A 12124-nucleotide genomic window follows, 5' to 3' on the forward strand; every position below is an offset into this window, starting at 1 on the left:
AACAACGTTAATTTATGTTTGATGAAACCTGATTATATGCATGTGTGTATGTATGCATATGTACTTGTATATGTACAATATGTGTATATGTATGTTTGTACATTGAATATGCGTGTGTATTTATATATTCTATGTGTGTATTTTTACACTGTATTTGTGTTATTATGTACTCTATTTGTGTATGTATGCACCGCATTTGTGTACTTATGTACTGTATTTGTGTATGTATGTGGGTAAGTACCCATGTGTAATTTATTTTTATTTTCTCAAATCGATTTTTGAAAATTAAGAATCGATTTGGAATCGGGATGAGTAACAATCACAATTCGGGTGTGCGTCATATTTTTGTGCAGCCCTTAATTTAAATTGAATAACAACAATAATTACCTTTATTATCAACAATACAATTGTGTCAAATGCAACAATAAATAAATGTTATGATAACTTGAAATACAAAAGAAAGCAGATCATTGGGGGGAAGAAAGAGAAGCAAACTGTATTAACCTTGTAGATTGTTATTGCAGCAATAGGTTAAACTGTGTCAGTGTGCTGTGTTTTACCCAGTTTCCCCTAGGGCAACAACGTTAATATGTTTGATGTAACCTGATTATATGCATGAGTGTATGCATGTATATATGTACTTGTATATGTACATGTATGTGTATATGTATGTTTGTACAGTGAATGTATATGTGTATTTATGTACTGTATTTGTGTATGTATGTAGGAGCGTATGTATTAGTGTTGTCCGCATACCAATATTTTGGTACTAGTACCGGTACTTTTTAGAGGCGGTATAGTAACGAATATGATTCATTAGTATTGCGGTACTGTACTAATACCGGTATACCGCACAACCTTAGTACCTATGTATGTGGGTAAGTACCAATGTGTACTATTTAAAAAAAAAAAAGAATCGATTTGGAACCGGGATGAGTAACAATCGTGATCAATGTTTTTGTGCAGCCCTTAATTCAAATAATACTTTATTTGACCTTGTTTTCTGTTTCCTCGCAGCCTGAAGGGGAGGAGCTTGACTCAATGTATAAATGACAATACCACATAGTCAGACTGCAAAAGCCCGTGAACAGAGGCATGCGTGCAAACCCCCGCCAACATGTGCAAACCTTACGATCTTTGTTTAGCGTTTATGAGTCGGTCCTTTAAGCGCACTTCAATGTCATCGGGAAATGAAGGTTCCTATAAGAGGTCACGGTGTTTTGCAAACATCACCCCCTGGCTGCGCTCAGGCCTGGCCCTAACCAATCTGGCGCCCTAGGCAAGATTTTAGGTGGCGCGCCCCCACATCGGCAGTGAAGTGTATATACTCACAAGAAACCGAATAGCTTTGTCTTTGACCTTTTTTTTTACTTAAAGAAAGCAAATTAACATATTATATGAGAATGTTATGTTATGATTATCTTTAACCGAATCACAGCAGTGCTCAAATTAAAAAACAGCATTCCCTCTCATGTGATATTGCTTAATTAACATTAATGATGTGCACTTTAACAACTAAGTTTACAACTATACCTAATATATAAAGGGGTGGAAAAGTGACTATTACCTGCAGGGCAAACATTAGCTAACCAGAAGGCAATAACAATGTTAACAAAAAACACCTGCTTAAAAGATATAATACAAATGTCCCTGAGGAATGTAAGGTGGGAGTACTGTAATTACCTAACGTTACATTATTATTTTCCATAACAATTTAGCCCCCTCCACAATATTAACCCGACGTTAAAACAGAACTAGCTATTTATTGATTAGCAATTGCCGAATCATGTGACATTAGCTTAATGCTAAAAAGCCAGGTTACTATCACATTCTGTAACAGACAAATAATTTCATGTAGGCTAACGTTACCTACCTGCTACCTCTGTCTTTTTCTCGTTTCGCCTCTTCTTTTCTCTTTTTTCTTCCCTGGGCACCTGACAGTTTTGGCCGTTTTGACATCTTGTGTTGATTTTTTTATTTGGTAAGAGTCATGATACGGGAAGGGAGGGGGCGCACCGTGCGGGGGGGGGGGGGGGGGGGGGAATAATGTTGTAACAAATAATATTTCTATTAAATAGGCTTTACTTTGCATTTTAATTGACGTGGGATTATTTTTTGTATTTAGAAATAATAGTACCAACTTTTTTTTTTTTTTTCTCCAACATTTGTGGCACTGGCGTGGCGCCCCCTGATGGACGGCGCCCTTAGCATTTGCCTATACGGCCTATGCCACGGGCCGGCCCTGGCTGCGCTCCACTATCTGTAGATGCCACATTAATGGTGCTTTTGGGATCTTTTACAGGTTCTTTTAAACACACCGCTGAGAAAGGCAGCAGCTGCTGCAGATTATCGAACTTGAACCCAACATTTTCTACGTCTAAAATGTTGGTTTTTTTCAATCCCAAAGACCCTGCTTGTTGGAGACAAAGGCAACAAAGCTGCATTACGAGTGAGAGCAAACACCAGGGAGGACTACATTTATCTTTAATGAAATGCTGCCACTTCAATGTACTGCCGTTCTAGAATTCTCTCTTGTTTATATACGGGACACATATGGGTATGCAAACATAAAAGACACTTTCATTTCTTTGACTAACAATTCCCTCAGTAACAACAGTGTGATTCAAGTCAAAATAAGGGCCATTCCACTGATTCGGTACAAATAAGAATATCTGTAAAACTGTTTTTTAACAAGCAAAGTGATCTGAATGCATATTTAATAAAGACAATGTCAAATAATATTTCAAACTACTGGAAAACTGGAATTCGTTTCCTTGTCTCCACTTCTTGAAATGAGAATTTATCATGAAATGTAATTGAAATCCTTCAGAAATGTTATTTTTTTACTCATGTGTGATAAACCTGATACCAACAATATATGACATTTATTTTTATGTTAAAAAACAACACTTGAGGTACAATTTTCACTCAGATCTGTTACCCTAACTCAGGGGTCCCCAAACTTTTTGACCCAGGGGCCGCATTGGGTTAAAAAAATGTGGCCTGGGGTCGGGCTATATATTTACATATATATATATATATATATATATATATATATATATATATATAATTGTTTATTGATTTATATATATAAAATAAATAAATAAATAAATAGGTATATATATATATATAAATATTCATAATATTATATATATATATATATATATATATATAAATATGTGTATGTATATATACATATATATATATATATATAATATGTGTATGTATATATATATATATATATATATATATATATATATATATATATATATATATATATATATATATATATATATATATATATATATATATATATATTTATATATATAAAAATGTTTACTGATATATATATACACATATATATATATATATATATATATATATATATATATAAAATAAATATATGTATATATATATATATATATAAATATTCATAATATTATATATATATATACATATATATATATATATATATATATATATATATATATATATATATATATATATATATATATATACATATATACATATATACATATATATATATATATATATATATATATATATATATATATATATATATATATATATATATATATAAATATTCATAATATTATATATATATATATATATATATATATATATATATATATATATATATATATATATATATATACATATATATATATATATATATATATATATACATATATATATATATATATATATATATATATATATATATATATATATATATATATATATATATATATATATATATATATATATATATATATATATATATATATATATATATATATATATATATATATATATATATGAGCGGCCAGGAGACCGCAAGAGTAACAAGTGGTAGAAAACGGATTGATGAATTGGCGAGAAAGGACAAATTAAAAAATAATATTAAAAAAAATAATAATGAAACAAAAATAATATATATATATATAATTATTTATTTTTATTTTATGTTTTTTACATTGGACTTCCCGCGGGCCAGATTTCCAGATTTTAGACGAGCCGTAGTTAGGGACCACTGCCCTAATGATTTTTCTGTTTTTTAACATTTGTTTATTAATTTTTTTTCTTGACATATTCAATGACAATGAAACGTTAAACACATGTCAAATGCCCCCCCCCCCAAAAAACCAACTAAAAAAACCCTAAAAAAACCCTATCGATTTCCACACTTTTATTAGCCCCGAGTCCAGTAGACCCGGACATCTTATATGTAATATAAATGTGTAGAGGGGGTGTATGGTGTGCGGTCATTAAATATGTATTCTGATATATGTTCTTCACAGAAAATGAGCCAGAGTCTCAGTTTGAAAAATTTATGAATTGTATCATTTTTTTTTAAATAAAAAAATGAAAACGGGTCCGACAGACCCGAACACCACACAAGGGTGTAACTTTGTCATAAATGAAATCACTTGCCTGAGATGCATCAATAAGCTTTTCGAGTTGCAGAGAAGTACTATTATTTGGAGGTAGTTACAACAACAAAAAAGGCACTAATTTAGTGGGATAGTCCGTATGTGACATTGGATGGAGACTTTCCACCAGCTTCAAAAATGTTACCTGCTCACACGCTTGCGACGCCACCATCTTCCCATCGCTGCGGACACAATCGAGAAGTCGCTGCCTGGAACCCTGACCACAGACGGCATTTTCACTCAGCCGACATGTGCTCCATTCTGCAATAAACACACACACACACACACACACACACACACACACACACACACACACACACACACACACACACACACACACACACACACACACACACACACACACACACACACACACACACACACTTGCGATAAAAACACCTGTACTGTACATGGGTAGCAGAGGGGTGTCCTAACTTTTCACTTGGGGGTCGCATTAGGTTAAAAAACTGCAGACTGCATGTAAAATAACTATATATATATATATATATATATATATATATATTTATATATATATATATATATTTGCGTCAGCATGCAACACAGTCCTTTTGATAGTAGGCTAATACAGCTAAAAAAGACACTTACATCATGTGTTGCCTTCATTATAACACTTATATAAGACTTTTAAAGTCATTTTGATAGTAGGCTAATACAACTAATATAAACACTTACATGATGTGTTGCCTTCATTATAACATTTATATAAGACTTTTAAAGTCATTTTGATAGTAGGCTAATACAACTAATATAAACACTTACATGATGTGTTGCCTTCATTATAACATTTATATAAGACTTTTAAAGTTATTTTGATAGTAGGCTAATATAGCTATTATAGACACTTACATCATGTGTTGTCTTCATTATAACACTTATATAAGACTTTTAAAGTAATTTTGATAGTAGGCTAATATAAACACTTACATGATGTGTTGCCTTCATTATAACGTTTATGTAAGACTTTTAATGTCATTTTGATAGTAGGCTAATATAGCTAATATAGACACTTACATGATGTGTTGCCTTCATTATAACACTTATATAAGACTTTTAAAGTCATTTTGATAGTAGGCTAATATAGACACTTACATGATGTGTTGCCTTCATTATAACACTTATATAAGACTTTTAAAGTCATTTTGATAGTAGGCTAATATAGCTAATATAGACACTTACATGATGTGTTGCCTTCATTATAACATTTATATAAGACTTTTAAAGTTATTTTGATAGTAGGCTAATATAGCTAATATAGACACTTACATCATGTGTTGCCTTCATTATAACACTTATATAAGACTTTTAAAGTCATTTTGATAGTAGGCTAATATAGCTAATATAGACACTTACATCATGTGTTGCCTTCATTATAACACTTATATAAGACTTTTAAAGTCATTTTGATAGTAGGCTAATATAGACACTTACATCACGTGTTGCCTTCATTATAACACTTATATAAGACTTTTAAAGTAATTTTGATAGTAGGCTAATATAGACACTTACATGATGTGTTGCCTTCATAATAACATTTATGTAAGACTTTTAATGTCATTTTGATAGTAGGCTAATATAGCTAACATAGACACTTACATGATGTGTTGCCTTCATTATAACACTTATATAAGACTTTTAAAGTCATTTTGATAGTAGGCTAATATAGACACTTACATGATGTGTTGCCTTCATTATAACACTTATATAAGACTTTTAAAGTCATTTTGATAGTAGGCTAATATAGCTAATATAGACACTTACATGATGTGTTGCCTTCATTATAACATTTATATAAGACTTTTAAAGTTATTTTGATAGTAGGCTAATATAGCTAATATAGACACTTACATCATGTGTTGCCTTCATTATAACACTTATATAAGACTTTTAAAGTCATTTTGATAGTAGGCTAATATAGCTAATATAGACACTTACATCATGTGTTGCCTTCATTATAACACTTATATAAGACTTTTAAAGTCATTTTGATAGTAGGCTAATATAGACACTTACATCACGTGTTGCCTTCATTATAACACTTATATAAGACTTTTAAAGTCATTTTGATAGTAGGCTAATATAGACACTTACATGATGTGTTGCCTTCATTATAACATTTATGTAAGACTTTTAAAGTCATTTTGATAGTAGGCTAATATAGCTAATATGGACACTTACATCATGTGTTGTCTTCATTATAACACTTATATAAGACTTTTAAAGTCATTTTGATAGTAGGCTAATATAGCTAATATAGACACTTACATCATGTGTTGCCTTCATTATAACACTTATATAAGACTTTTAAAGTCATTTTGATAGTAGGCTAATATAGCTAATATAGACCCTTACGTCATGTATTGCCTTCATTATAACACTTATATACGACTTTTAAAGTCATTTTGGTAGTAGGCTAACATAGACACAACACGTGTTGCATTTATTATAACACTTATATAAGACTTTTAAAGTCATTTTGATAGTAGGCTAATATAGCTAATATAGACCCTTACGTCATGTATTGCCTTCATTATAACACGTATATAAGACTTTTAAAGTCATTTTGATAGTAGGCTAATATAGACACTTACATCATGTGTTGTCTTCATTATAACACTTATATAAGACTTTTAAAGTCATTTTGATAGTAGGCTAATATATCTAATATAGACACTTACATCATGTGTTGCCTTCATTATAACATTTATATAAGACCTTTAAAGTCATTTTGATAGTAGGCCAACATATTCAATATAGACACGTCATGTGTTGCCTTCATTATAACACTTATAAGAGACTTTTAAAATCATTTTGATAGCAGGCTAATATAGACACTTACAACATGTGTTGCCTTCATTATAACACTTATATAAGACTTTTAAAGTCATTTTGATAGTAGGCTAATATAGCTAATATAGACACTTACATCATGTGTTGTCTTCATTATAACACTTATATACGACTTTTAAAGTCATTTTGATAGTAGGCTAATATAGACACTTACAACATGTGTTGCATTTATTATAACACTTATATAAGACTTTTAAAGTCATTTTGATAGTAGGCTAATATAGACACTTACAACATGTGTTGCATTTATTATAACACTTATATAAGACTTTTAAAGTCATTTTGATAGTAGGCTAATATAGCTAATATAGACACTTACATCATGTGTTGTCTTCATTATAACACTTATATAAGACTTTTAAAGTTATTTTGATAGTAGGCTAATATAGCTAATATAGACACTTACATCATGTGTTGCCTTCATTATAACACTTATATAAGACTTTTAAAGTCATTTTGATAGTAGGCTAATATATTTAATATAGACACTTACGTCATGTGTTGCCTTCATTATAACACTTTTATAAGACTCTTAATTTTTTGCGGCTCCCGACAGATTCATTTTTGGTATTTTTGGTCCAATTTGGCTCTTTCAACGGTTTGGGTTGCTGACCCCTGGTCTAATTCACGGTCATCAACCTGAATTATTGATGATATCAGCAAGATGGCGGCAGGCTTGCATCAATTATACTGTCAGATATTTACAATTATTTTCAATCGTTTGACGTCCCGTGGCCCAAACTGAACACGGTGGCCCTCGGGCCGTAGTTTGGACACCACCGGTGTCGCGGCAAGGTGTCCCAATACTTTTGTCTCGATGACACCAACTTCAACGTTTGTTAAATTGAAAATGAGCTTTTTTTTCCTGTCTGGGTAAACCTTCCCACCTGAGACCTGGTACAGGTAAGTGAAGCAGGTGCTGTTCAGTATGCAGCTCTCCGACTGCACCATTTCCGGACAGGTGGCGCCCTCCGCGGCGGGGGGCCGGAGTAAATGTCGGCTCCGGTTTCTCTCCGAGCCTTGGTCGCATTGCTGCACGTGCAGAGGGAACAACAACAACGTTACACCTGTTAGAATAATGATGTATATATTATCACACAACTTTTATGCTTAAGGGCCGTTGCTATAATTATTATCAATTGTGCTGAAGTGTCTGGTATCAGTGTTTGTGTCCAGACTCGGCCTGCTGACTGCCAAGGCCGAACACCGCCGTGACGCAGACGGAGCAGAGACAAGGCGATATCACCAGCGTCAATACATTTGCATTTTTGTATAATCATACATTGTGTCTAACTGGAGTTGTCGAGATTTACCCCTTCAGTGATGTAAACAGGGACCTCCCAAATAAATACAGGAAGCATGCGGGCTGGACTTTTAGAACGTAGTTTGGGTCTGTAACTAGAATACAGCCCAAAAACACGTGTCTCCTCATTGAGCCTAATTGAACTCTTGTCTCTGCACGATTCCTTGCTTCTCGTCTGTTTAATAGATGTCATCAGTGTTTGAACCTGACAACGCTCCAAAGAAACCCTCATCTCCACTCCTCCACATCTCAGATGGCGATGTGTTTATTGGACTTTTTCCCAAAGAAAAAGTAATTTTTTTTGTTTTATTTACAACTCTAATCTTGACTGTGACGTCACACAAACAAGATAAATAAAATAAACAATACATGAATAACTATTGCTCTATGTGTGCCATTTATGTTGTAAATATCATTTTCAATTTTTTAATGCTCTCGGCTTGAAGGTGGAAAAGTGCCAATGGAGGTGGGAGTATCGACCTAAATATCGATACCAAGGGGGGTATGCCAGTGTCTGATCGATACTAGCATGATGTGAATGATACTTTAGTTTCAACTACATGAGGCAATTCCTGAAGGAATTGCGTGTGAATGCTCCACTGTTGAAGTTGAACTGAAATGCTGACAAGAATAGTTTGAATGTTGAAGAGTTTGAATTTCCAGGAAAAATGGAATTTGGTTTAGATCTTGGGAAAGTGTTAGTTGGATGAGTGGAATGTGTTGATGTTGGAATGGTTTGGAATAGGTAGAAAAATGGACAATTCATTTTTAAATTGGGGAAAATGTCCCTGAAAACTGGGAATTTTTGGAAATCTGGGAATTTATTTTTAAGTGTTGAAAGAGAGCACACAATTTTGAACAGGCTGAATATTTTGGAGTTGGAACGGTTTGAATCGGATGAAAAATGTGGGAGTTGTGTAAGTTTGAAAAATGTCCCCATTCATTTCAATGGGAATTTCATGGAAATTTGGGAATTTTTGGGAAAATGTTAAAAGACTTGAATGGTTGGTGTTGGAATTTTTCAAACGGGTCGAGAAATGTTGAAGTAGTAACATGTTGAATTGAGAAATGGTATTAAGGAATTCCAGGAATTTCGGGAAAACCGGGAATTTTTCCAGTTAAAAAAACAACTTCGTTTTTTGTCCTGATTAAGAGGAACATTTTGACGGGATGAAAAATGTGGGAGTTGTGTAAGTTTGAAAAATGTCCCCATTCATTTCAATGGGAATTTCATGGAAATTTGGGAATTTTTTGGAAAATGTTAAAAGACTTGAATGATCTGAGTGAGTCGAAATGGTTGGTGTTGGAATTTTTCAAACCGGTCGAGAAATGTTGAAGTAGTAACATGTTGAATTGAGAAATGGTATTAAGGAATTCCAGGAATTTTGGGAAAACAGGGAATTTTTCCAGTTAAAAAAATAACTTCGTTTTTTGTGTCCTGATTAAGAGGAACGTTTTGACGGGATGAAAAATGTGGAAGGAGTAGTCGCCAGAAAAAAAGGGTCAAAAAAAGGTTTTGAAAAAAAGTGAATTCTGGGAATTCCTGGAATTTTTTTGAACTTGGCAAAATAATAGTTCGAATTTCCAGGATGAGTGGAATACGTTGAATGGTTTGAATCGGTGGAAAATCGTGGAAATGGTGGAAGTTTGAAAAATGGCCAAATCATTTTGAATGGGAAAAAATGTCCCGGAAACCCTGGAATTCTGGGAAATCTGGGAATTTTTTGAATTTGTCAAGAAAAAGACAAATTGAGAAATGGTATTAAGGAATTTCAGGAATTTCGGGAAAACCGGGAATTTTTCCAGTTAAAAAAACAACTTCGTTTTTTGTCCTGATTAAGAGGAACGTTTTGACGGGATGAAAAATGTGGGAGTTGTGTAAGTTTGAAAAATGTCCCCATTCATTTCAATGGGAATTTCATGGAAATTTGGGAATTTCGGGGAAAATGTTAAAAGACTTGAATGATCTGAATGAGTCGAAATGGTTGGTGTTGGAATTTTTCAAACCGGTCGAGAAATGTTGAAGTAGTAACATGTTGAATTGAGAAATGGTATTAAGGAATTCCAGGAATTTCGGGAAAACCGGGAATTTTTCTAGTTAAAAAAACAACTTCGTTTTTTTGTCCTGATTAAGAGGAACGTTTTGACGGGATGAAAAATGTGGGAGTTGTGCAAGTTTGAAAATTGTCCCCATTCATTTCAATGGGAATTTCATGGAAATTTGGGAATTTTTGGGAAAATGTTAAAAGACTTGAATGATCTGAATGAGTTGAAATGGTTGGTGTTGGAATTTTTCAAATCGGTCGAGAAATGTTTAAGTAGTAACATGTTGAATTGAGAAATGGTATTAAGGAATTCCAGGAATTTCGGGTAAACCGGGAATTTTTCCAGTTCAAAAAACAACTTCGTTTTTTGTCCTGATTAAGAGGAACGTTTTGACGGGATGAAAAATGTGGGAGTTGTGTACGTTTGAAAAATGTCCCCATTCATTTCAATGGGAATTTCATGGAAATTTGGGAATTTTTGGGAAAATGTTAAAAGACTTGAATGATCTGAATGAGTTGAAATGGTTGGTGTTGGAATTTTTCAAACCGGTCGAGAAATGTTGAAGTAGTAACATGTTGAATTGAGAAATGGTATAAAGGAATTCCAGGAATTTCGGGAAAACCGGGAAATTTTCCAGTTAAAAAAACAACTTTGTTTTTTGTGTCCTGATTAAGAGGAACGTTTTGACGGGTTGGAAAATGTGGAATGAGTAGTCGCCAGAAAAAAAAGGGTCAAAAAAAGATTTGGAAAAAAAGTGAATTCTGGGAATTCCTGGAATTTTTTTGAACTTGGCAAAATAATAGTTAGAATTTCCAGGATGAGTGGAATACGTTGAATGGTTTGACTCGGTGGAAAAACGTGGAAATGGTGGAAGTTTGAAAAATGGGCAAATCATTTTGAATGGGAAAAATGTCCCGGAAAACCTGGAATCCTGGGAAATCTGGGAATTTTTGGAATTTGTCAAGAAAAAGACGGACTGAACAGTTTAAAGTTGGAACAGGGTCGTTCTCCCGGGATGCAGAACGGACAACTCCGGACAAAGCGTGAAAGTAGGAGTATGATTTATTGTCATAAATCATAGCTTAGACCAGGGGTCACCAACGCGGTGCCCGCGGGCACCAGGTAGCCCGTAAGGACCAGATGAGTAGCCCGCTGGCCTGTTCTAAAAACAGCTCAAATAGCAGCACTTACCAGTGAGCTGCCTCTATTTTTTAAATTGTATTTATTTACTAGCAAGCTGGTCTCGCTTTGCCCGACATTTTTAATTTTAAGAGAGACAAAACTCAAATAGAATTTGAAAATCCAAGAAAATGTTTTAAAGACTTGGTCTTCACTTGTTTAAATAAATTCATTAATTGTTTTACTTTGCTTCTTATAACTTTCAGAAAGACAATTTTAGAGAAAAAATACAACCTTAAAAATGATTTTAGGATTTTTAAACACATATACCTTT

General features: G+C 33.0%; 1 protein-coding gene across 1 annotated transcript in view; it reads right to left on the reverse strand.

Moving 5' to 3' along the window:
* The window catches only part of thsd7ba (thrombospondin, type I, domain containing 7Ba), a 517449-nt gene that overhangs the window by 63856 nt on the left and 441469 nt on the right, over nt 1-12124 (reverse strand). Inside the window, exons 19-20 of the mRNA XM_062067490.1 lie at nt 8210-8354; nt 4600-4715 (exon numbers count right to left, since the gene is read on the reverse strand). Of these exons, the coding sequence (XP_061923474.1) occupies nt 4600-4715; nt 8210-8354 (261 nt within the window). The remainder of the gene's footprint in view (nt 1-4599; nt 4716-8209; nt 8355-12124) is intronic.

Source organism: Entelurus aequoreus, linkage group LG13, assembly GCF_033978785.1.
Source record: "Entelurus aequoreus isolate RoL-2023_Sb linkage group LG13, RoL_Eaeq_v1.1, whole genome shotgun sequence".
Taxonomy (NCBI): Eukaryota; Metazoa; Chordata; class Actinopteri; order Syngnathiformes; family Syngnathidae; genus Entelurus; species Entelurus aequoreus.